The 25243-nt window shown below is 43.0% G+C and overlaps 1 protein-coding gene across 9 annotated transcripts in view; it reads right to left on the bottom strand.

Moving 5' to 3' along the window:
- The window catches only part of MTSS2 (MTSS I-BAR domain containing 2), a 309369-nt gene that overhangs the window by 1978 nt on the left and 282148 nt on the right, over positions 1 to 25243 (bottom strand). For all 9 annotated transcript variants that reach the window (XM_069217485.1, XM_069217486.1, XM_069217481.1 and 6 more), the window contains one exon: positions 23455 to 23620. In XM_069217485.1, the coding sequence (XP_069073586.1) occupies positions 23455 to 23620 (166 nt within the window). The remainder of the gene's footprint in view (positions 1 to 23454; positions 23621 to 25243) is intronic.

Below are 25243 nucleotides of genomic sequence, written 5' to 3'. Positions count from 1 at the left end.
AAGAACATCGTAATATATTAAGTCAGAATAGTCCCTCTACAGAGGTATTGAATCAAAGTGAATTTAGTCAAAAAGTAAATGGATCCAGATTTCCCTGAACTTGAGTTTTTTCCTGAAAGTTATAGTAGCCTTCTCAAAATAATAACAACTTAAATTCCGAAAACCACAAATTCCTACTACTGGCATTGCAATAAAAGGAAATATGTTTTTTATCAAGCATGTAGTCACTAAAATACCCAATAGTTTGTTACTGAAGTTAGTGTAACATTGATCCCTATTCTAGGTTTAAATCTCCTTTCAACTTGATTCCTCAATTTTTCTACGCTTGAGACATTTTGTGAAATTGTTAGTTAACTGGGCATTTGAAATCACATATGTAATATATTGTAGATTGAGTTTGTAAAGTTTAACTGTAGTAATTCATATTTAGTTGACATATTCTGCTACAGATGCTCAGCAAGCAGATCTCAGTTTTATATAGATTACCTCTTTCTAATGTCCTTTCAGTTCTCCAGTTACTTGAGTCAAAAAATGAAGCGTTCCTGTTCACATTTATAACCTATGCAAAAAAATTAGCATCAAACGTGTGACTGCAGGGCATACTTTGTCGTTGGTTCCGACGATTATATTCAATCTAGTGGTGCAAGGTAGGCTGTGTGTTAACAGTTAAACTGTCAGGGGCGTATGTTCAGGGGAGGTTATGGGCTGGAACACCGCCTCCTCCACCCTCCACTCATATTTTACATTCGGGTCAGTCCTATCTAGCTGTGCTAGTCCATACAGTACTTACACTGCCTGGGTCGCGAATGGTGAGTGCTCAACCGGGTACATGGCATTCAGGAAGGGAGTTGTTGAGTTAAAGCATTTGGGCGGCAGAGACTACATGATGTGGCACAGCAGACCTTTGAAATATTACAGATGGAAGTGTCTTTTACGACATTTGCTGCTGAGATTAGGATGGGATTTTTCCTTTCTGTGGCCCTTGAAGGTGAAGTTAGACTGTAGTATTTTGGCATTTTGAAGGCCTTCTTTGTAATGTATCTCGTACTCAAACATACATCGGAAGTGTTGTGTAGATCTGTCGCAGATAGGCAGAGTAGTGTGTATACCATTCTGTAATAGAGGTGGGCAAGACATTGAAAGCTCAGTCAGACTCAAGCCTGAAGCCTGGCTTTGGCTCAGCTTGAGGACCTGTTGGAACCTCAAGATTACAAAAAGCTGAGCTTTTATGTGGCTTCTGCCTCACTCCCGCTACCCAGGATGACAGAAGTGCCGACTATGGAAGTCGGGGCTAGGTTCAATTCTATGGGTTGGCTCAAAATCATGCGATTCTGGGCAAATCACTTACTCACCCCATGCCTATAAATAATGAATGTGGCCTTGTACAATGCAACTGGTGCTCATGTGAAGGGCTCCAGTAGCGTTGGGTAGAGGTGGCTCTGTATTTAAAAAATATACAGAATACACTAAGAGGCAGAACAAAGCCTTAACATAAGGAAAGACAAATAGACACCCATTTGCTGGCTGATTTGTACAGAGTGAAACCAGAAAACCTGCTTAAACTGTGTGATCTATTTCATTTCACCAAAAATCTTTTTTCTTCATGATCCTGTATGAAAACAAGAATATGTGAGTTCAGGCTACCAGTTGTACAAAACTATCACTTTTAATAAGTACTTCTCAGTCCAGTGCTAGATTGTGCCCTATTAATGTCAAAGCTTCCAAAAGTTAAAGAAATACACTTTTGTGAGCTTCGAAGAGACTTTATCATATTTTTCGTGGTTTGTTGTATGATTCACAAGACACATATTTTCAAGGCTTGGCTCATGCACCGGCTCTAAAATCTGAGCCAGACCCTTGGTAGCTCTATTCTATAAGTCCATAACCAGAAAGATAAAGGGGGTCATTATGACCCTGGTGGAAGGCGGAGAAGCGGCGGTAAGACCGCCAACAGGCTGGCGGTCTTTTTTTTTGTATTATGACCATGGCGGTTACCGCCATGGTCATCTGCCGCTTCTCCGTTGGGCGGAGACGACCGCTGGGCTGGAGACCTGGGTCTCCAGCCCGGCAGCCGTCACTATACCGCCAGCGGTATTTTGACCCGGATGACCGCCATGGATTTCATGCGGTTTGAAACCGCCATGAAATCCATGGCGGTGAGCACTATCAGTGCCAGGGAATTCCTTCCCTGACACTGATAGGGGTCTCCACCACTCCCCACACCGACTCCCTCCCCTACCCCCCACCACCCCTGCCACCCCCCAAAGGTGGCAGGACCCCCCTCCCCACCCCGACCCCCAACATAACATCACTCATACACACACGACACACACACAGGCACCACCAACACACATACACGCACACACACCGACATACATGCCAACATCCACACACACAGTCAGACACGCACACCCACATTCAAACATACACGCACACATCCATACAGACATACCTACAGACATACATGCACTCATTCCCAAACACACAACACCCCCGCAAGCATACACGCACTCACACACCCCCTCTACATACACACACGCACACCCCCATGCACGCACACAACACCCCCCCACCCCTCACGGACGATCGACTTACCTGGTCCGACGATCCTCCGGGAGGGGACGGGTGCCATGGGGGCTGCTCCGCCGACACCACACCGTCAACAGAACACCGCCACAGCGAATCACAGGACGTGATTCGCTGGGTGGTGTTCTGTTGGTGTGGCGGTGGAGGTGGAGCAACCTCCACTTCCCCGCCTCCCGCCAGTATGGCTGTTGGCGGCTCTCCGTCCGTAAAAGGACAGAGCTGCCAACGGTCATAATAGGCCTAGCGGCAAACCGCCACCACTGGCGGTCTTCCGCACGGCGGTCTTGGAAAAAGACCGCCGAGGTCAAAATGACCCCCAAAGTATATTAAAGACTATGATACCGACAGCCCAGGGTGTGGAATGCATAGCCTGTGGCAAATACTTTTGAGGGCCAGCAAGGTGCCATGGGCCCTTGCCTCTCCCTCATACTGTTCTGATAGGATGACCCTGGTGAATTTTTCCAACACTCAACTACACGTCGGAGCTGTGCACGCAGCATTTATTCTCACAGTGGTGCCTCTCATGTAGGGGCTCAGGACAGACACTGGTCCAGGCAGCCAGTGAAAGTCAGGTCAAACCAGTTAAACTAAGGCCCATATTTATACTTTTTTTAGCGCGGCATTAGCGCTGCTTTTTGACGCAAAGTGTCGCAAATGTACAAAATACAATTGTATTTTGTAAGTTTGCACCGCTTTTGCATAAAAAAATGACGCAAATGCGGCACTAAAAAAGTATAAATATTGGCCTAAGTGTGCTCCAATGCCATACTTGCTCTACTCACCCCTACCACCGCCCCACCACCCAAGTGGGCAACTGTGGCTATTAAAGCAGCACTACCAGTGGCTTGTGCCCAAGGGAGGATAGCTCAGCAATGGCAGAAGCAAGGGAGAGCAATGAAAGCATGCCTTCCCCACGATTAGATAGTCCTTGCTAGATGTTCAGGCAGTAGGGTGGGGGTGTGGTTGCTGAGTGGCCTAATGCATCCACTTCAACAATGTGTGTTTAACCTCTTGGTTTCGGCTGGAAATCCCAGCAGGTTCACTTAGCCTTTCACCCTTCTAAAGTTGACAAAATAAGTAACACTAAGTTGGGTAATAATATACAACTTTCAGGCAGCAACAAAATGACCCAAAGCATAAATGTGCACTTTACTAATATGTTCTCATTCAACATTTTCTCCTAGAGGGAGTGGTTCTACCGCCAATTGCCACTGATCATATTGGATTTCCTTTCTTTAATCCTGACCCCCTCACTTGCTCTCTTCTTTTGCGACACCTTAAGGAGCCCTTTACTATAGCACAAAGAGTGGGGGGCTTTTGGCTTGGGATCGGCATCGCCCACCATCTCTCCTCAGCCACGTCCCACCTTTACTTCATTTTATTATGCCCTCTGAAGCCATGCCAGTGTCCACTGCTTGTTCTTTTCAGTTGGAAATTCAATGGTGCTTGTAGGGAAATTTCAGACTCACACCCCCTAATTTCACTCACTAAGCTACACCCCTGTGAACTGTGAATAACGGAACCCAGTTTTCAGGATGTTTTATGTGAGTGTTTTGTCACCTGATCCCAATCCCTATCAGTGAGTCGTCTGCTGAGCCCCTTCTCCCATCGTTCTCTCTGGGATGACAATTGCGCCATCATTGCAAGATCCATGCGATATAGCCATAAAATAAGTTTGCAACCCCTACCAAATATCAATATTACTGGTAACAAATGATGGGTCAGTGATTCTGATCGATTGGACACCCGACATTTTTATTAGAACTCACTATTGTTCCATATGTCTAGAACTGCAAACTATTTTATCTACCTTCTTTGTCTTATTGTGGGTAAATCCAACAGTGGCAATGTCGGTGCATACATGGGTTGCTGCTCAGTGAGTACTGTCTTTATGCAACTTTTATAATATCACCATTGATATAGGCTCTACAGACCCTGCATTTGAATTTGTATCTGACATGTGGGTGTTTGCAGTCAGTATCTGTCATAGCAATTGTGTGTAAGGAGCTTACTGAGCATCAGTCTTACCATGTGGAGCTCCTGAGTGCTTTACCCACACTCCCTTTAGAGTTAATGTTCTTCTATACATGTCTTTCACACCCTGCGTGTTAGTTATTCTGAATGCTGAATAGATCATGTTCTCTTTGAGCTTCAACTTCTTGTTACCTTGTGCAGTGCTCTCATATAGGATCTAGTCTCTGCTGACTCCCTCCCTATGTGGTCTTGGCCAGCTATGTATCCAATATTGTGTTAACTTTGTCTACCCTGCCACCAGTCGTTGTCAGAGTCCCCGACATTCTGACATATGGAAATGCACAGACAAAGGCACCTCACAATACTCCTTTGAAAGTAATCTCATAACTTTATAACAGGTAATTCTGGGGAATGAAGAAAATCTTGGGTAGAGGACATGTCCTGTGGAGTGTGTGGGTCTGTGACAATGTTATGACAATCCCAAGGAGACAAAGAATGAAGAAAACAAGCTGAATCGAATCACAGTGGTGGGCCACCACAGATTTTAAAATCATCCAATGTGAGTAGGCCAATGTTAAGGGTTGCTTATCAGGTATGGGAAGTCTGCGCAGACAATGTCAAAATAATTGTGTGGCTCCTCAATATCCAAACAATTGTTTCCCAAGTCTTATTCTATTCAGCCACGACTCAACATTCCAATGCAGATAAAACTTGACTATAACCTCTTTACTGGCCTCCTACTTGAAAAACGTTTCAACTTTGCAAACGGAGTCCAGACTCCCCACACTGGTGATGGACTATATTCATGGTCTGACATAGTCACTTTCTCTTTTGCACCATTTTCTTTAATAATCTTAATTGATCACTTTTCTCGCTATTCCTGTGCCACTTTACTAACACCAGACTTTCACAAGCAAACTCAAGATTTGGATTCTTAGCCCCTCTTGCACCTTGAAAAATTAGGGCATCCTTTAATGATTCAAGATTACCAAGAAGAACCACACCAATACAACATACCAGCCGAATAAACGTCCAAAAACAGATTGGCTGTATGTTACTATGTTGACCTCCATTACATCTTCCTATCACTGCATTGTCCCCATGACATCGACCTCCTACTACTAATACACCTGGTAAGTAATTGTACCAATACATCTTCCATCATTAAATCTCTGACTTTTTTAATGTGAGTTATTTGAACATTTATTTCTTAATCCATTTACTTTATTTTTAACTCTTTATTGAATGAATGACATAAACCACAAACCATACCTATTTACGTTATGTACATTTGTGTTTTTTTCGGCCCCCCTCCTTTAATTTATATCAATAGTTTTGAATATTTTGTATTTTACTTTCTTTTGTGTCGGAGTTTCCAATGAAAAGCCATATGTTGTTTCCTTAATAATGTAGGAGCTGTATGACAAATCTGCACAAAACCTATTATTTTTCAAACTCATCCGGTTTGGGTTTGGCATGACAAGTTACATGAAATTCCAAAGTGGAGGATGGCAAGGGAGGGGATAGACGGGAGCAAAAAGAAGAACATTTCCTATTTTTAACGTGTTAGGAATCTTTGTCAACCACAGAAAGACATTGAACAAATTTACACTAAACTTGGTATGAAAATAGAACTTTACTCAAGGATGTGTCTTTGCTTGGTTTTGTGCAAATGCTTTCAGTAGTTTTCGTAAAATTTGAAATAAGAAAGTGATGGATAGGTTTAAAAGTCAGAGACATCTGGACTTTTAGTCTGGGGACTGTTCACTGTTCTCAAATCAGGGTCCACAGACATGATTTTTTTTTTTAAAAGTCTAATTTCATTGGATAAGAGAGCTTTTTCCTAGGCATCAATTTTGGGTTCACAAACTCTAAGTCAGGTTGCGAATCTAAAAGCTTTAATTGGCTAGCTGCAGGAAAATATGCATCTTATTAACACCTTTACAGTGGGCAGGTTAAAGTCCATGTATCTGAAAAAAAAAAAAAGGACATATAAAGGGGTAGGTGACCCCCAGGCCAAATTGGATGGATTTCCAAAAGACTCCAACAAAGTAGAAAATGTAATGTGTTGGTGTTTCAAGGTCAGTGAACCCCTAATGGGGTTCATGGTTCCTAACAGGGGCCATGTGTTTGCAGTTCATAGTCCCTGGGTCTCTGTACCATTAACCCACAGACTATGAAGCATCCTGACTAGTGTTGGATCCTTTTTCACAAAAAACAGCCTCAGCACTGAGGCAACAGACTCTAAATCTAGTGGATTCGCATAGGGGCCCCTTCCATACTCCATTGTCTTGGTACTGAGTCCCCAGACTATAAAGCTCAAGGATGTGTGTTGGGTCACATCTAATCCCCATTTTAGGTGTTCTGGTTCCATGGTCTTCAAAAAAAGTCCAGAGTCTACCAGCACATTTTGGGACCATTTAAAAATGAGAAAGTAATGTTTCACTTAGATTTGACCTCGCATTAGACTTAATTTTAAGGGGAGGAGGTGTTCAGAGTGAACTAAATTTTTCCAAAGTGCTCTGGGTCCGGGATCTGAAGCGCAGGACTGTGAGGCAGGCACATCTCCCAAAGAGAACAGGACTTCTTATAGTCCAAGAACCTTTTGCCAAGGAAAAGACAATTCTGTGCTTTTTATTAGGAGACAGTTGAGGTGACCCTCCACCACATCAAAAAGTGCATGTTTCATGGCACCAGGAGGCACATTCACCATTTTGTGAGGAACAGGAGACCTCAGCACTTGGAATTTTATATGGATTTGTTGCAGCAGATATGCTAATATGAGAATATTCGAATGATTTGCGTATACATACTAATGAGAAAAACGATATTTGAAAACTAATAAAGGAAAATAACGTGTAATGTGCAAAATGTGCCCACGGGGAGTGGTCGCCATCTGTGTTAACAGTACTAAATAATGTGAAAAGTTGAAAAGTTTGTATTACTATACCATAACCGATGATATAATCTATGATGTGATGCTTCATGTTCTTAATTTAGCTAGAGGCCTGGTCGGTGCTGGGCCTTGCTTGCTTAAATGTGGAGCCGCGATGAGCCGCTGAGGACTGGAACTGGAGAAAAGAACCTTGAACTGTAGAGTTCAGTGACGAGCTCTGCTAGAGAAATCTGCAAACTCACCAGCGGACAGGAGACGATCAGAACAAATTGATACAATTATGTGTAGAGTAGGCTAAATGTACTTTACCAGGACTTTAACAGTGGAGCTACTGACTAAGAGCTGGGGGCAACAATTTAGTTACCTGAAGAACCAGATGATGTTCTCATCGACAGAAGAACCAATCATGTTAATGGAACTTGACTCTCAAAATAACGTAGACGAGTGGTAAACAAAAATTATAGGTTAGAGTCATAACCCCGTATAAGGTTGACCAATTGGAAAATTGTGGGACTGACTGAGAGACCCTAATAAAAAGTCATGACATGAGAGGAAAAATCAGAACGGAGAGGCAAAAGTTGATGACGTCAGGAGACGCTGTCCGAAGTGCTGAAACTTGGGATTGCTTCCTGTGAGCCTGAGCCTAGCTGATGACTGATGACCTGGAGACGAAGACTGACTCGTTGCTGATCTATCTTGGATAGGTAGCTATAACTTGACTGACTAATGAATGCTTTTTCTTTCTAGGTACCAACTGAGTTGTTTTAAAAATGTTTTTCTCTTTTAGTTAGATTTTTTTCTCCAAATTAATGATTTTTGACTAAATTGTTTTTGCATGAAGACCCACATGCTGATGCCAATTGGAGATAGGTAGGCTGACAAGGGTGACTAATGGTGACTTTGACTTAGACTGACTGACTTATATTGCTGAATTATTCAATTGCTCATGAATTGCTATGCTTCAATTAATGTTGGTTGTATATTAATAAAACCTTGAAAATTCATTGCTCATGTTGCTAATAAGGTTTGGTAATCATTTATATTATTGAACAAAAGGTTTTTGATTAGAATTGTAATTAATAGGGAATAAAATGAACTAACTTTCATATGAGTGATGGCATTTTCTTATTAGACTCGTCTTTGGTATTACGTGTTGATTTGAATTATTATTGTGGATGTTTCTTACTCACTATACTTGACTAGGATACTGTATGCGATCCAAAAGATTAATCGACCTATATGCGTCCCCTTGTAAGTTTACTTACTAAGGACAAGGCGCGCCAACAGTTTTTGGTAGCAGCTTGGTGGGTAGTTTCCTTAGGTAACTAGTTAAGTGATGAGTAAAGGTTATGGTAGTAGTTTAAAATTGAGTATAGTTGTTTTGATTTTATGAGGTTTGAATTTTGTTTTTCTAAAATATCAACAGTAGCAAGGATGATGTCCCCTTAATCCTAGAAATGACTTTCCCAGATCCTGGAACCCGTAGATAATGTTGAGTATGTTCCTGGCGTATTTTTGGTATGAGAGTAGTAGACTGCGCTTGCCTAGGCTTAAGCAGACCGCAGGTGAATTGTGATGTATGTGAGGTAAAGAGTAGGGAGTTTGCATACTCCAGTTTAGGGTAAGTAGGAGCGTGCGTACTCCAAAAGGTGTGAGAGTAGGGAAGTCGTCGAACTTCATGTGTATGTGGTTCTTCGTGGTCTAAAATTGTCCACGTGGTTGTTGGTGACCCTGCGTGGTCTAAGACTGCGGAGTATATTGATAAGTGTAGGAGACACTTGGGTATATGTTGTAATCTGTCGGTTTAGTAGGTTGATCGGTCGTGGTCAACAAGTCTGAGTGAATGTTAGATGAATGAAAGAAACTTCGACTAAAATTTGGCAAGTTGAGAGTAAAGTTTGCGGGTCGAATTTTACTTGCGGATGTGGGGGACTGAGAAAGAGGAATAGCTATGGTCCCAGAGAGTGCCTTTTAGTGAAAATTTGTAAGGTCTCTGAAGCGAGTGTGACCGTTCCTGTAGTAAACCAGCGGATTTGTTTTAGTTATTATTTGGTGAAGACTCTCGCAAATTAATTGCATTAGTTGAATGAACTTGTGTTGAGGGAGGCGAAGCCACAAGACTTTGTCAGCCGCTGTTTGTTAGTGTCACATCAGTGTGTGCCGCGCTGGGATAGGTCGGATACTGAGAAGAGCCATGACCGGATTGGCAGCCGTCCACAGGAGGCAATTGGTTGAGAGAACGGGTGAAGGGAATCTTGGGAGTAAAAGTAATTTCATTTATTGAATCGTAATATATAAAACAGGCAAAATGAAGTTTCTCAAGGCATTTAGGAGTGCAATGAAGGGTGAATCTTACATTAAGGCTTCGGTAGGGGAACCAACCCCACCGGAGGATAGTCCAGCACATCTTGTAATGACTGCGAAGACCATAGCTTCGTGTCTTTGGTTAAAGCAATGGAGTGCATTGACTAAATATCAAGGAACCTTAGCATTTCCAGAGCATGGAACGTTTAATTTGAGGGTTCTGGATCAGTTGGGATTATCACTGTACGACATGAGACCATTACCGAGACCGGCACAGTTCAAGGCTTTAGCAGTTTGGGAGCTAGTGGCCAGACAGCAGCACAAGCTGAAAACTGACAGATGGATAAAGAAGATAGAAAAGTCACTAGCCGAAGCTAGGTGGGATTGAGAACAAAAGAGATGGAGAATGGCAACCATGAAGGAGATAAGATGTTCCCTGCAATCACAGAAGGCGATGATTCAGACAAAGGGGATGATAGCAAGGAAAGGGAGAACGAGGAAAAGAAGAAAAGAAAAAAGTCTTATGTAGATGATGACGATTCTGATGTTGAGGATTATATCACGCAGTCATCAGAGATAGACCTCCACCTATGACGACTTATGCAGGGGGTCCAGGGACTAGTGCTACAGCCCCTCCTGCTACTCCTGGAACATCCCCGGGAGCTGCGGGCGCTGTACAAGCAGAGGGAGGACAGTTACCAGGGGCAATGCAGAGTACACCAGTTGCGGGAACAAGAGAGGAAGCTCAAATGCAGGTACCTACAACTTCAGCACCAGAAATTTACCCGAACATACCAGCTCTTGAGACTGTTTCAAATATTGTGGTGCAGAGGGAACAGGTGCATCCACAGCCAATGCTAGTTCAGACTGACCCTACTCCAATGTTATTGCCACCAGAACAGATGAAGAATGTGTCGAGGTTTAACCAACTAACAGGAACTTCAATGGATCTCACACCAGTTATGAGTCAGGCGATGGGCGTACCACTTACACAAGGTGCAGGTTCCATAGCAGCTCCAGATGCAATATCGCTACCGATTACTGTTGGTCCAGCTGTACCCTTATATGCTCAGAAGAAATCAGAAGCAGGGGGCAAATTGAGACATTACAGGGCTTAGGGAGAAGGGGAATGGGAGACTCAGTACAGTCAACATCATCCACAAATACTTGTCCGGGTGAGCTTAAGTCTCCTGTGGGATGTAGTCCTCTTGTAGCATTGCCAGATGCCAATCAAAGTCTGAGACTCTTGACACCACAAGTTTTGGGAACAGGGATACAACAGCTGCCAGCGACTAATGCAGGTAACATTTCATTACAAGGGTTAACAGCACAGCAGTTAACTAGTTGGCTGGATAGTTTAAATTCTTCGCTAGGTGCCTTAAAGGGGGAAGAGCAACTGAATTGAGTAGGACTAAATATCGAGGCAAATGAATTAGTTGAGGGAACAATGGGATTGAATAGGTTAGAATCCTATACCGAAGAAGAGCTAAGGTATTTCTGTCCGACGATTACAAAGGAAGTTGAGAAAATACATCTGAAATTAGCGGAAGTAGCAGAAAACCATGACCACAAAACATTTGAGACGAAGCTACAGATTAGACTTTGAGGCAAAAGACTTTGAACACATGAGATCGGCAGGGATGAAAGCACATTTAAGAGACTTGCTGCAGAGTGCTCAGATTTGGGGAGCACTAGAAAAGTGGGAAGGTAGATGGGCAAAGAAAAAGGATAAAAACTAAAAAGGGACTCAGAAGGGGAAACAGAGGGACCAAAGAAAGGAGAAGCAGTTAAAATGTTACTGGTGAGGGAAATTCCATCAGGGCAGTTTGTTCATGTACCATGGCATCGAAGCGATATATTGTCTTTTACAAATGATTATCCTAAATTGAGAGAGAAGCCAGTTGAATGGTATCGACAAACTGAGAGGTTTGTGAAACTTTCCAAATGTTTGTGGTTTGAGATAGTTGTGCCAGCTGATTTATGGGTCGAGTGCAAAAGGGCAGTAGACTGGCCAACAAGTGAACCTGAGAGGCATAAGATTACAGGGGCACCATCACCTGAGGTAATGAAAAATTATTATAAGGTGATCGAGTTTCTGAAAATTAGAATTTCTCCGAAAAACATTGAGTGGCAGAGGATTGACAGGACAGTTCAGGAAACCAAGGAGTCAATACATACTTATTATGAAAGATTGTTAAAGGCTTTCAAGGAGTACAGTGGTAAGGAAGCAGTCTAACCAAAAGGCATGTTGCATTTCGTGTTCAGATTTGTTGAAGGGTTAAGATATGAAGTAGGACAGATGATTAAGAATCATTTGATTTGTTGGCAGGAAAAGCCGATTGATGAGGTGTTGCAGTATGCCAAATATTTTAGTGATAAGATTGAATTAAAGCAAAAGAAATTGAAGGGAAAGGCAATTGTGATGCAGATTAAGGCAGCACAATCAAAAGTGCAAGGATCTTTAGTGCCGCCGATGCCGCCGCAAAAGAGAGCTATCGCGTTTCAGCCCCAAGTGAGGGGTAGTGGACGTGGTATGGATGTGATGCGTGGTCCTGATCTGAATACGGTGGTTATTCAGAATGACATGCAGGGCATGAAAAGGATGTTGCCATGTCACCTGTGCGGAAACGTGGGACACTGGAAGCGGGAGTGCCCATTTATGGTACAGGAAGGAATGGTTCCGCAAGGTGATGTCAGTACAGTCCAGACAGTGAGAGTCCCCAGAACGAGGGGCCAAGTTTCGAATGTTCAAACCCGAGGTCAAAACTTTTTGCCTGTACAACAGATGCAGGTGCCCCGAGCACAATTTACTTCCTTAGCACCGGTACAGCAGCAGATTCCTATGGTGCCTAGAAAGGAAATGCACATACCCCAAGCCCCAATGGACCAGCAACAAGTTATGCTTACTCAAAAGGTCAATGGTCAGAGATCAAATAACAGTAACAATACAGTACACCAATTCCCATTTCACAGTGAGGATGTAATAAACTATGAATGGATGAGTGACAGTTCGAATAAAGGAGCCTGTATTCTTGCCGCATCTCTAGAGGTAGATCAGAGGGGGCCTTTTGTGAAGGGAAAGGTAATGGGACATAAGGTTTCATTCTTGGTCGACACTGGAGCTACACACTCTACAGTGAGGAGTGTAGAAGTACAAGATTTTCCCCTTTCCAGAAGAACAGTGCAGGTTGTGGGAGTGGAGAATAGGCAGTTAACAAATCCTATTACTGAACCAGTACAGATCGAAATAAGACATTATAAAGGACTGCATAGATTTGTGGTGTGCGACTCAAGTCCTGTATCTTTGTTAGGCAGAGACTTACTGTGCAAAACCAAATGTTCTATAAATTGTACAGATGCAGGAATAGAGGTCCAGACAAACAGTGATGATGAGGAAGAGCAGGCGTCAGCTATGGTTCTTAATGAAGCATTTGAAGAGTACCCTTTGATTGAGTTTTTTCCAATGATCACTTTGAAAGAGTTACAAGCAGATTTACAGGGAACAGTGAAAGAGAGAGTTTGGGATTTGACAGGGAAAGAAGTGTGTTTGATCAAGGGAGTGGAACCAATTAAAATCACCTTAAAGCCGAATGTTGAGTTTTCAAAACTTCCACGGTATAACACGCCACAGGATGTGATGATGAAGGTGGCACAAATAATTGGGAATTTCCTGAAACAGGGTGTTCTAAAAGAAGTGTTGAGTAATCCATGTAATTCACCGATAATGGGATTGAAAAAGCCTTGTGGGAAAGTGCGAATTGTGCAGGATTTGCAAAAAGTGAAAGACATGGTGGTTAAGTGTTGTCCGACTGTATCCAATCCAGCAGTTATACTGTTTCAGATTCCATGTGAGGCAGAGTGGTTCACAGTACTCGATCTGTCACAAGCTTTCTTTTCAGTGCCACTTCACAAGGATAGTCAGTTTCTTTTCAGTTTCAAATTCCTAGATAAAGTTTACAGCTGGCGCAGGCTCCCACAAGGGTATACAGAGTCACCATCCTTGTTTAATCAAATTCTGAAAAAGAACCTGGAGTCATTGGAAATACCTTGCCAATCGACTCTTGTACAGTACATTTATGACTTATTGATTGCATCCAGAACAAGGGATGAGTGTAAACAGTGTTCGATTGTCCTATTGAATCATCTGGGAGACATTGGTCACAAGGTCTCACCTGCAAAGCTGCAATACTGTCAGAAGTCTGTCAAATATTTGGGCCATCAGATTGAGAAAGGGTGAGGAGAATTTCCCGAGAGAGGATTACAATGATATAGCAGAGAAATCCACCGACTTCCCAGAAAGATGAGCGCATGTTCCTGGGAATGGTAGGATCCTGTAGACAATGGATTCCAAATTTTGCTGAGATTGCCAAGCCCTTGCAACAGTTGACTCATAAGGGAATTACGGATCCCATTACTCTAGATTAAGATCAGATGAGGGCTTTCATTGAATTGAGAGAGAGTTTGTGCAGACCTCCAGCATTGGGAATGCCTGATTATACAAAGCCTTTCACACTGTTTTGTCAAGAACGTGATGCTTGTTCTTTGTCTGTCTTGACACAGGTCCATGGAGGTGCTTATCGCCCAGTAGCCTATTTTTCAGCTACCTTGGACCCAGTTGCAGCAGCTTTACAAGGTTGTTTGCAAGCAGTAGCCGCAGTTGGTCAAAGTCTTTCCCAATGTGAAGGGGTGGTCATGGCATACCCAGTGACGGTAATGGTGCCACATTCAGTTGGAATTTTGCTGACGAGAACAAAAACACAACACTTGACGGGAGCCCGACTGACAAGGTATGAGACAAACATATTGGGAGCGCCAAATGTTACTTTGAAAAGATGTACAGTGTTGAATCCAGCAACATTATTGCCAAGTGATACTGTTGAAGTTGAAAAGGAGGAAGATATAGAGCATGATTGTCTTGAGGTTACGGATCTTTGCACCAAGCCTAGACCTGATATCAGCGACACCTGACTAAAAGAAAATGATCAAATTGTTTTTGTTGATGGTTCATGCCTCAGAGATGGAACAGGCACATTGAGAGCAGGATATGCTGTATGTACTATTACAGGGACCCTGGAAGCATCTTGGCTCCCTGGTGTACATTCAGCACAAGTGGCGGAATTGGTAGCTCTTACTAGAGCATGTTATGTCTCTACCAGGCTGCGAGTGACAATATACACAGATAGCCAATATAGATTTGGAATTGTTAATGATTTTGGTCAATTGTGGTCACATAGAGGGTTCATGACCTCCAGTGGAACCCAAGTACGAAATGGTGACAGAATAAAAGAGTTATTGTACGCAATACAGTTGCATGAAGAAATTGCTGTAGTAAAATGAAGTGAACACCAAAAAACACCAGACTACATTTCCTTGGGAAATGAGTATGCAGATCAGGTAGCAAGATTTTGTGCCCTGAACTGTATATTGTTCAAAGACAAATGGGAACTAATGCAAGAAGAAGAGACCAGTTGTGCAAATTTAGCTTTAAAAGAAATTGACACTCTAGAGGAATTGAAAACATTGCAAGAAAATGCAGACAAGGAAGAGAAAAGGATGTGGATCAAGCTGAAATGTGTACAAAGACCAGATGAGATCTAGGTATCTGAGGAGGGCCAGATGGTGTTACCGAATTGCCTGTTGTCTCAGATGGCTCGGTATTACCATGGGCAGGCACACATTGGAAAGGATGCCATGATTAGATTGTTCAAAGTTGATTGGTTCAATCCAAAATTTAGACAAGCAGCTGAGGCAGTGTGTCATAGATGTGTGATCTGTCAGCAATTAAACGTGGGAAAAGGGACAGTGGTAACTTTGAGCCACATTGGAAGAGCAGGAGGACCATTCAGCAGAATGCAATTGGATTTCATTGAAATGCCTGCATGTGGTGGATTGAAGTATGTGATGGTGATTGTGTGTGTGTTTACTCATTGGATTGAAGCATACCCCACACGTAGAAATGATAGTCTCACAGTTGCAAAGCTACTGCTTAGAGAATTGATACGAAGGTTCGGATTCCCGATCTCTTTAGAATCAGATAGGGGAACGCACTTTAATAACGAAGTGATTAAACTCTTATGTGCAGCACTAAACATTAAACAGAAGCTACATTGCAGCTATCGTCAAGAGGCATCAGGATTGGTAGAAGAAACGAATGGTACCCTGATATCAAGAATTGCAAAAATGTGCGCTGCCACAAATCTGAAATGGCCAGATGCATTGCCTTTAGTGTTGATGTCAATGAGAAATTTACCTGACAGGAAAACAGGATTGTCCCCACACGAGATTCTTATGGGGAGAGCAATGAGACTGCCAGCAATACCAGCCAACGCGCTTGTCAATATTACAGATGATATGGTATTGGTCTACTGCAAGGGTCTAGCTGATGTGGTTCGATCTTTTTCTCAGCAGGTACAAGCTGTTACTCTGCCACCTATCCATGACCCAGGTCACAACCTGAGAGCCGGAGACTGGGTCTTGATCAAAAAGGAGGTGTGGAAAATCTGCCTAGAGCCGCGTTGGAGAGGTCCATATCAAGTGGTGTTGACAGCTACCACAGCTGTGAAGTGTGCAGGATTGCCTAACTGGATACATACAAGCCATACAAAAATGGTTGTGAGTCCCAAGGATCATGAAGAGGTGTTGCTGAGGACGCCAGCAGCAGCAAAACAAATAATTCTGCCTGAACCAGAGCCAGAACAAGTTGAGCCGGAAGTGGACCCAGAATTGGCAGAAGAAGGATTGATCACCCCAGTGAGAGATGAGGGTGTAGAAAATACAGAGGCAGAACGAGAAACCAATGCAGAAGAAGTAATCAGAGATCCATGCACAGGAGAGGTTCTCACAAAAACAAAAAGTGTTGAAACGCAAGAAGATCCAGTGTCAGAGACTGAGGGGGAAAGAGTTGAGGCAAGTCAAAGCAAAAGTGACCTGACTCCTCCTGAACCCGTTGCAGGTCCATCAAGAAAAGGCACATCAGACAAGGTGAACGAGAAAAGTCAGATCTTGAAGAGATTGTTGACAGAAGGAGTAAGAAAAGGAGATCACCGGCCTGAATCTCAAATAAGCAAGAAAAAGGACTTGGGAATAAATGAAACTATAGAGGAAGAACGAGACACCACAAAGAAAGATGAACTGAGTGATGGAGAGCTGACAGGGGAAAGGAGGTTGAAAAGAAAGAGAGTGGCAAGTCGAAAATACGTAGGACCAGAGTGCGCATATGCCACAACAAGTGATTGGCAGAACGAGTTTATGTCCTTTTGTTTTGATAAAGAAGTTCCAAACCAGTATTTTGATGCAACCTGAAGGAAGGAAATGATAGACTGTTTTGTTGAATAAAGAAACGAGAGTGAGATTACTGACTTACCGGAAAATACATTGATAGCCTGATATGAAACTTAAACCCTGGAAATGACCAGCTACTAATCGATTTTGACAAAGGAAGAAGGGGTCTTGTTGTGAGAAGTTGAAGTGTGAAGAAAAGAAGTATATATATTTTTTTTATTTTTGTGTTGCATATTAATTAAGAGTTGAAACTTTGCTTTCTGCTTCTTTACAGATCATGGCTAGTTTAGATAATAACGTGAGGCATATTAGGTATTGTAGATATTTGAGTGTAGGAATGGCGATTGTGTGTGGAATATTGTTTATAATAATGATTGTGGGAATGTCAATACATGAGATGAAAGAAGCAAGAGTTACATCTGTTCATGAAACTACTACACTAACAGCTCTAGAAAAGTTTCAATTAGATGTGCAATATTTGCATGATTATACTAACGCGAAGGGAGAGTTGTCTTCTAATGTCTTTTATCGTTTATTGAGTGAGTATGTGGAAACTATGGATGCAAAGGATTGTCTTATGTGTACTCAAATACCTTAATCTGTGGAATAAGGGGTTACTTATCATAGTTTACCTCTGACTTATGGTATACTTGTAGTTTGCTACTAACTCGCTTCTATAACCAAGAGTATATTCAGTATTTTTACTCAAATTATGACCTAGTGTTTTCCTTTGTTCCTATAATTAGATATTTGAGTAAGATAGCTAAGGATCATGTTATAGTATTAGTTAGAGGATTCTTTGAGCCTACACTAACATTTGGCACAGCTTATGCGCATCGTAACAACCTGACCTGCTTATTAACTCCCATGGAAAATATTTTTATTGCGCATACTGATGACAGGAGAAAAGCATTAACAGAAAAATTAGAAAAAGGATTAGAGAAAAGGACTTACAAAAATGATGATGCTTACACTGCTATTAAAACACAAGGGAATTTAGCTTTAGATGCATTACATGTAGTGAAGCTTTGTATATATAGGCCAAAATCACGCACTGACATTTGAATGCAGGCATGTGTTTTTGTTTCAGAGTAAGTGGACGTACATGTTGAATGGTGCTGACCTGTGATTCCTGGGATCTATTATATTTGTGGACTCAATGCTTATTACCGTCTCCCTAAGGGATGGTATGGGACATGTTACTTGGGAATAGTCTTCCCTAAAATCTATCAAATAGATGATTTGAAAAGGATACCGAAAATGACTGAGTTACACCGAATGATACAAAAAAGAGAAACAGTCGCTGCAATAGTAGGGGATATTTTTGGAGCAGTAATTCCTTCAGTAGGAGTTATATTAAACGCAAACAAGATTCGAAAGTTGTCAACTATAATAGATAATATGTTAACTAACTTTACAGGAGCTATACTTTTACTAAACACTGAATTCGTTGTGGATAGAGCTATGACGCTTCAAAACAGGCTTGCTTTAGACATAATATTGGCGAAAGACGGAGGAGTCTGCAAAATGATTAATGAAAGGCACTGTTCTTCATACATCCCTGCAAATGAGAAAGAAGTAAAAGAATTGCTTACTAATCTAACTAATGCAAGTAAGGATTTGAAGGAGTTGAAAGAACCAGGAGTTTGGGAGAAAGTAGAAAATGGATTTGTCACATTAGGCAATTGGTTTAGTCAAATTTGGGGTGAGATATTGTGGAAGATTGCTCAAGAGATACTGATTGTAATCATTATTGTAAGGAAATGCCTCCTTGGCATGGTTACCCCCTGACTTTTTGCCTTTGCTGATGCTATGTTTTGAATTGGAAGTGTGCTGAGGCCTGCTAACCAGGCCCCAGCACCAGTGTTCTTTCCCTAACCTGTACTTTTTGATTCCACAATTGGCACACCCTGGCCTCCGGATAAGTCCCTTGTAACTGGTACCTCTGGTACCAAGGGCCCTGATGCCAGGGAAGGTCTCTAAGGGCTGCAGCATGTATTATGCCACCCTAGAGACCCCTCACTCAGCACAGACACACTGCTTACCAGCTTGTGTGTGCTAGTGAGAACAAACTGAGTAAGTCGACATGGCACTCCCCTCAGGGTGCCATGCCAGCCTCTCACTGCCTATGCAGTATAGGTAAGACACCCCTCTAGCAGGCCTTACAGCCCTAAGGCAGGGTGCACTATACCATAGGTGAGGGCACCAGTGCATGAGCACTGTGCCCCTACAGTGTCTAAGCAAAACCTTAGACATTGTAAGTGCAGGGTAGCCATAAGAGTATATGGTCTGGGAGTCTGTCAAACACGAACTCCACAGCACCATAATGGCTACACTGAAAACTGGGAAGTTTGGTATCAAACTTCTCAGCACAATAAATGCACACTGATGCCAGTGTACATTTTATTGTAAAATACACCACAGAGGGCACCTTAGAGGTGCCCCCTGAAACTTAACCGTCTATCTGTGTAGGCTGACTGGTTCCAGCAGCCTGCCACACTAGAGACATGTTGCTGGCCCCATGGGGAGAGTGCCTTTGTCACTCTGAGGCCAGTACAAAGCCTGCACTGGGTGGAGATGCTAACACCTCCCCCAGGCAGGAGCTGTAACACCTGGCGGTGAGCCTCAAAGGCTCACCCCTTTGTCACAGCACCGCAGGACACTCCAGGTAGTGGAGTTGCCCGCCCCCTCCGGCCCCGGCCCCCACTTTTGGCGGCAAGGCCGGAGAAAATAATGAGAATAACAAGGAGGAGTCACTGGCCAGTCAGGACAGCACCTAAGGTGTCCTGAGCTGAGGTGACTCTAACTTTTAGAAATCCTCCATCTTGCAGATGGAGGATTCCCCCAATAGGATTAGGGATGTGACCCCCTCCCCTTGGGAGGAGGCACAAAGAGGGTGTACTCACCCTCAGGGCTAGTAGCCATTGGCTACTAACCCCCCAGACCTAAACACGCCCTTAAATTTAGTATTTAAGGGCTCTCCCTGAACCTAGAAATTAGATTCCTGCAACTACAAGAAGAAGGACTGCTGAGCTGACAAACCCCTGCAGAGGAAGAACAGAAGACACCAACTGCCTTGGCCCCAGACTTACCGGCCTGTCTCCTGCCTTCCAAAGAAACCTGCTCCAGCGACGCTTTCCAAGGGACCAGCGATCTCTGAATCCTCTGAGGACTGCCCTGCTTCGAAAAAGACAAGAAACTCCCGAGGACAGCGGCACTGCTCCAAAAGAACTGCAACTTTGTTACAAGGAGCAGATTTAAAGACCCCTGCAACTCCCCGCAAGAAGCGTGAGACTTGCAACACTGCACCCGGCGACCCCGACTCGACTGGTGGAGAACAACCAACTCAGGGAGGACCCTCCGGCGACTCTACGACTGTGAGTAACCAAAGTTGTCCCCCCTGAGCCCCCAAAGCGACGCCTGCAGAGGGAATCCCCAGGCTCCCCCTGACCGCGACTGTCTGAACTCCATTTCCCGACGGCTGGATAAGACCCTGCACCCGCAGCCCCCAGCCCCTAAAGAAACGGAACTTCTGTGCAGGAGTGACCCCCAGGAGGCCCTCTCCCTTGCCCAGGTGGTGGCTACCCCGAGGAGCCCCCCCCCCTTGCCTGCCTGCATCGCTGAAGAGACCCCTTGGTCTCCCATTGAAACCTGAAGGAAACCCGACGCGTGTTTGCACACTGCACCCGGCCGCCCCCGCGCTGCTGAGGGTGTACTTTCTGTGCTACCTTGTGTCCCCCCCGGTGCCCTACAAAACCCCCCTGGTCTGCCCTCCGAAGACGCGGGTACATACCTGCTGGCAGACTGGAACCGGGGCACCCCCTTCTCTCCATTATAGCCTATGTGTTTTGGGCACCTCTTTGACCTTTGCACCTGACCGGCCCTGAGCTGCTGGTGTGATAACTTTGGGGTTGCTCTGAACCCCCAACGGTGGGCTACCTTGGACCAAAAACTGAAACCTGTAAGTGCCTTACTTACCTGTTGAAACTAACAATAACTTACCTCCCCCAGGAACTGTGAAAATTGCACTGTGTCCACTTTTAAAACAGCTTATTGTGTTTTATGTAAAAAGTATACATGCTAAAGTAATGATTCAAAGTTCCTAGAGTACTTACCTGCAATACCTTTCAAAAGAGCTATTACATGTAAAATTTGAACCTGTGGTTCTTAAAATAAACTAAGAAAATATATTTTTCTATAACAAAACCTATTGGCTGGATTTGTCTCTGAGTGTGTGTACCTCATTTATTGTCTATGTGTATGTACAACAAATGCTTAACACTACTCCTTGGATAAGCCTACTGCTCGACCACACTACCACAAAATAGAGCATTAGTATTATCTCTTTTTACCACTATTTTACCTCTAAGGGGAACCCTTGGACTCTGTGCATGCTATTCCTTACTTTGAAATAGCACATACAGAGCCAACGTCCTACAATTATTATATTAGGATTATGGGGGGCATGCAATTTATGGCACAAAATTCAATTAAAAAGAGCTAAAAATAAACAGAGGAGGGAAGAACCGCCCAGAAGAAGAATCTATAGGGAAAATAGAAATAGAACAGTCCAAAATGTAGCTGAAAGTAATTTGTAACAAGTGACAAGGAAAGGTGTGATGACATATTTAGTCATCAGAGGAGGGACTGTTGCAGCAGATATGCTAATATGAAAATATTCTAATGATTTGCGTATACATACTAATGAGGAAAACGATATTTGAAAACTAATAAAGGAAAATAACATGTAATTTGCAAAATGTGCCCACGGGGAGGGGTCACCATCTGTGTTAACAGTACTAAAAAATGTGAAAAGTTTAAAATTTTGTATTAATATACCATAACCAAAGATATAATCTATGATGTGATGCTTCATGTTCTTAACTTAGCTAGAGGCCTGGTCGGCGCTGGGCCTTGCTTGCTTAAACGTGGAGACGCGATGAGCCGCCGAGGACTGGAACTGGAGAAAGGAACCTTGAACTGTACAGAGTTCAGCGACGAGCTCTGCTAGAGAAATCTGCAAACTCACCAGCGGACAGGAGAACAAATTGATACAATTATGTGTAGAGTAGGCTAAATGTACTTTCCCAGGACTTGAACAATGAAGCTACTTACTAAGAGCTGGGGCAACAATTTTGTTACCTGAAGAACCGGATAATGTTCTCATCGACAGAAGAACCAATCATGTTAATGGAACTTGACTCTCAAAATAACGTAGACAAGTGGTAAACAAAAATTATAGGTTAGAGTCATACCCCCGTAAAAGGTTGACCAATTGGAAAATTGTAGGACGGACTGAGAGGCCCTAATAAAAAGTCATGAAATCAGAACGGAGAGGCAAAAGTTGGTGACTTCAGGAGACGCTGTCCGAAGTGCTGAAACTTGGGCTTGCTTCCTGTGAGCCTGAGCCTTGCTGATGACTGATGACCTGGAGAGGAAGACTGACTCGTTGCTGATCTATCTTGGATAGGTAGCTATAACTTGACTGATTAATGAATGCTTTTTCTTTCTAGATATCAACTGCGCTGTTTTTAAAATGTTTTTCTCTTTTAGTTAGATTTTTTTTCTCCAAATTAATGATTTTTGACTAAATTGTTTTTGCATGAAGACCCACATGCTGATGCCAATTGGAGATAGGTAGGCTGACAAGGGTGACTAATGGTGACTTTGACTTAGAATGACTGACTTATATTGCTGAATTATTCAATTGCTCATGAATTGCTATGCTTCGATTAATGTTGGTTGTATATTAATAAAACCTTGATAATTCATTGCTCATGTTGCTAATAAGGTTTGGTAATCATGGATATTATTGAATAACGTTTTTTTAATTAGAATTGTAATTAATAGGGAATAAAATGAACTAACTTTCATATGAGTGATGGTATTTTCTTATTAGACTAGTCTTTGGTATTACGCGTTGAGTTGAATTATTATTGTGGATGTTTCTTACTCACTATACTTGACTACGATACTCTATGTGATCCAAAAGATTCATCGACCTATACGCATCCCCTTGTAAGTTTACTTACTAAGGACAAGGCGCGCCAACAGATTCTGTTTTCCATCTCTTTGCAATTGCAGACAACGCACAGCAAGAAACTGCAAGACCATCTTCCGAATTATTGTCTGGTGAAGAAGACATGATCTGCACTGGGGAGAGGGTGGAACCTCAGAAGGACAACAAGCCAACTTCATGAAAATATGAAGTTTGTTTCCTTTGTAAAACTACTGTTGTGGCCAAACATTCCTGGGGAAAAAAGGAAACTACATTCCCCCAATCCACGATTTACGTATACCAGCAAAGGTATTATTATTTCTTATGTATCAAAGTTTCCCCATTTATGTACAGTTTTTCTTAACATGATGCAAGTAAATATATAAAATAATTAATCAAAGTCTGTTTTTTTTACCTTGGGAGGGGATGGTGTCCTCAGAACATGAAGGTGTGGTGGTCTGTGTGCTGTAGCCACTAGAATATTGCAGTGAGTCGCGACTGCTCTTCTGGTGTTCCAGGCTCAGGCCGCGGGTCAGCACCATTGCCAGGTCACTGGCGGCAGGTGACACCTCCTCACCGTGCTGTCAAAGAACTAAGAAGATTAGGCACAGAGAAGCCTAGCCGAGACCATACATTTTTAGGATTTGTGTCCCAAGCTCCTTATATCCAATACTTGAAGAGGTACTCAGAGCGGACAGAAGGAAGTTTATAGCAGACAGTGGATGGAAAATTTGAATGCATCAGGAAAAGAAGAACAACTAATGAAAATGAGAAAAGCATGAGGAAAGAAACAGGAGTTAACTAGAGAGAAGGATAATGGAAAAGGAGGTGAGAAAGTAAAGGAAACCAGGGGCATATATAAAGGAATAAGATACTGAAAAGGGGTAAGCAATAGAAGTGGGAGTAATGAGAAATGTCAGGGAGGAACATAAAGGGAAAGAAGTACATAAAGAAATATGAGTAAGTGAGACATATCAGAGAGGGGAAAAGGAAAGAGGGGAAGAAAGAAATAGGGGCCAGAGAGGTGTATCATGGAGGAGAGAGGTAGGGACAGCAAGCAAGAAAGAATAAAAAGAGAAAACAGCAAAATAAGTAGAGCTGGAGAGAATCATTAACACCTGTCAATAGGCGGGATGAAAGTATTAGGCCCCTAAGAGAGGGCAATACTTTACATGTGAGAAGAATAGAGTTGAGTGAGGCACAGACAGAACATGAAGGGTAAAGCGAGAAACAGGAATGAAAGACGGATGGGTGGTAAAAGTGTATAAAGTGTAAAGACGAGTGTGGCGTGCATGGGGAGAGAATAAGAGTGAGTCAAGGATAGTTGATCCAGAAATGAGGGAATGTAGGTGGAATGGAAAAAGTAAATTGTAGTGTATGAAAAACTGAATTTTGACAGAAACCTGTTAGCAGTGACTGAAGGTGAGAAGGTCACAAATGGAACTGTTTCTCAGAAAACTGTTACACCTCTGAAGACAGAGCTATTTTCCTTAAGGCAGAAAGGATGTGTCACTTCTTAACCCAGAGCTCTTTCTTATCACCTTCAAAGTTTAAGACATGTATCAATCCAGAACCCCCTTCTGTACTTACAAAAAATAAGGCATTCAGTACCTAGCAAATGTAGAACACACGTATTCATTGACCTTCTGTGCCCTTCAAAGGCTGACATACTTCTTGATCTGGAACCTTCCTCTGTATCCCCAAAGGCTATGACACTTCTCAACCTACAGCCGTCCTCCGTGTGCCCCAAAGGTCGAAACACTCGTTGATCAAGATCCCTTGTCCATAGTCCCCAAAGTCCGAGACACTTCTCGGTTTTGAGCCCCCCCTGTATCAGCCCAAAGGTTGAAACACTTCTCTATCCAAGCCCGCTGCCATATCCCTTAAAAGTTGGTACACTTCTTGATCAAGAGCCCTCCTCCATATTCCCCAAAGGCAGAGACACTTCTCAATTTTGAGCACTTCCCTGTATTATCCTAAAGCCTGAGACACTTCCCGGTCCAGAGCCCTCTGACGTATCCCTCAACGGTTGATACACTTCTTGACTAAGAGCCCTTCTCCATATTCCCCAAAGGTTGATCTCCTTCTTGATACAGGGCTGCTCTCTGTGTTACCCCAAAGCTGAGATGCTTCTTGATCCAGAGCCCTCCTCTCTATCCCCCAAAGGCTTAGATGCTTCCCCACCCAGGAACCCTCCCTCATAT

Source organism: Pleurodeles waltl, chromosome 12 (assembly GCF_031143425.1).
Source record: "Pleurodeles waltl isolate 20211129_DDA chromosome 12, aPleWal1.hap1.20221129, whole genome shotgun sequence".
NCBI classification, from domain to species: Eukaryota; Metazoa; Chordata; class Amphibia; order Caudata; family Salamandridae; genus Pleurodeles; species Pleurodeles waltl.
The sequence above is the reverse complement of the archived record's forward strand: the minus strand, read 5'-3'. Positions and strand labels throughout refer to the sequence as shown.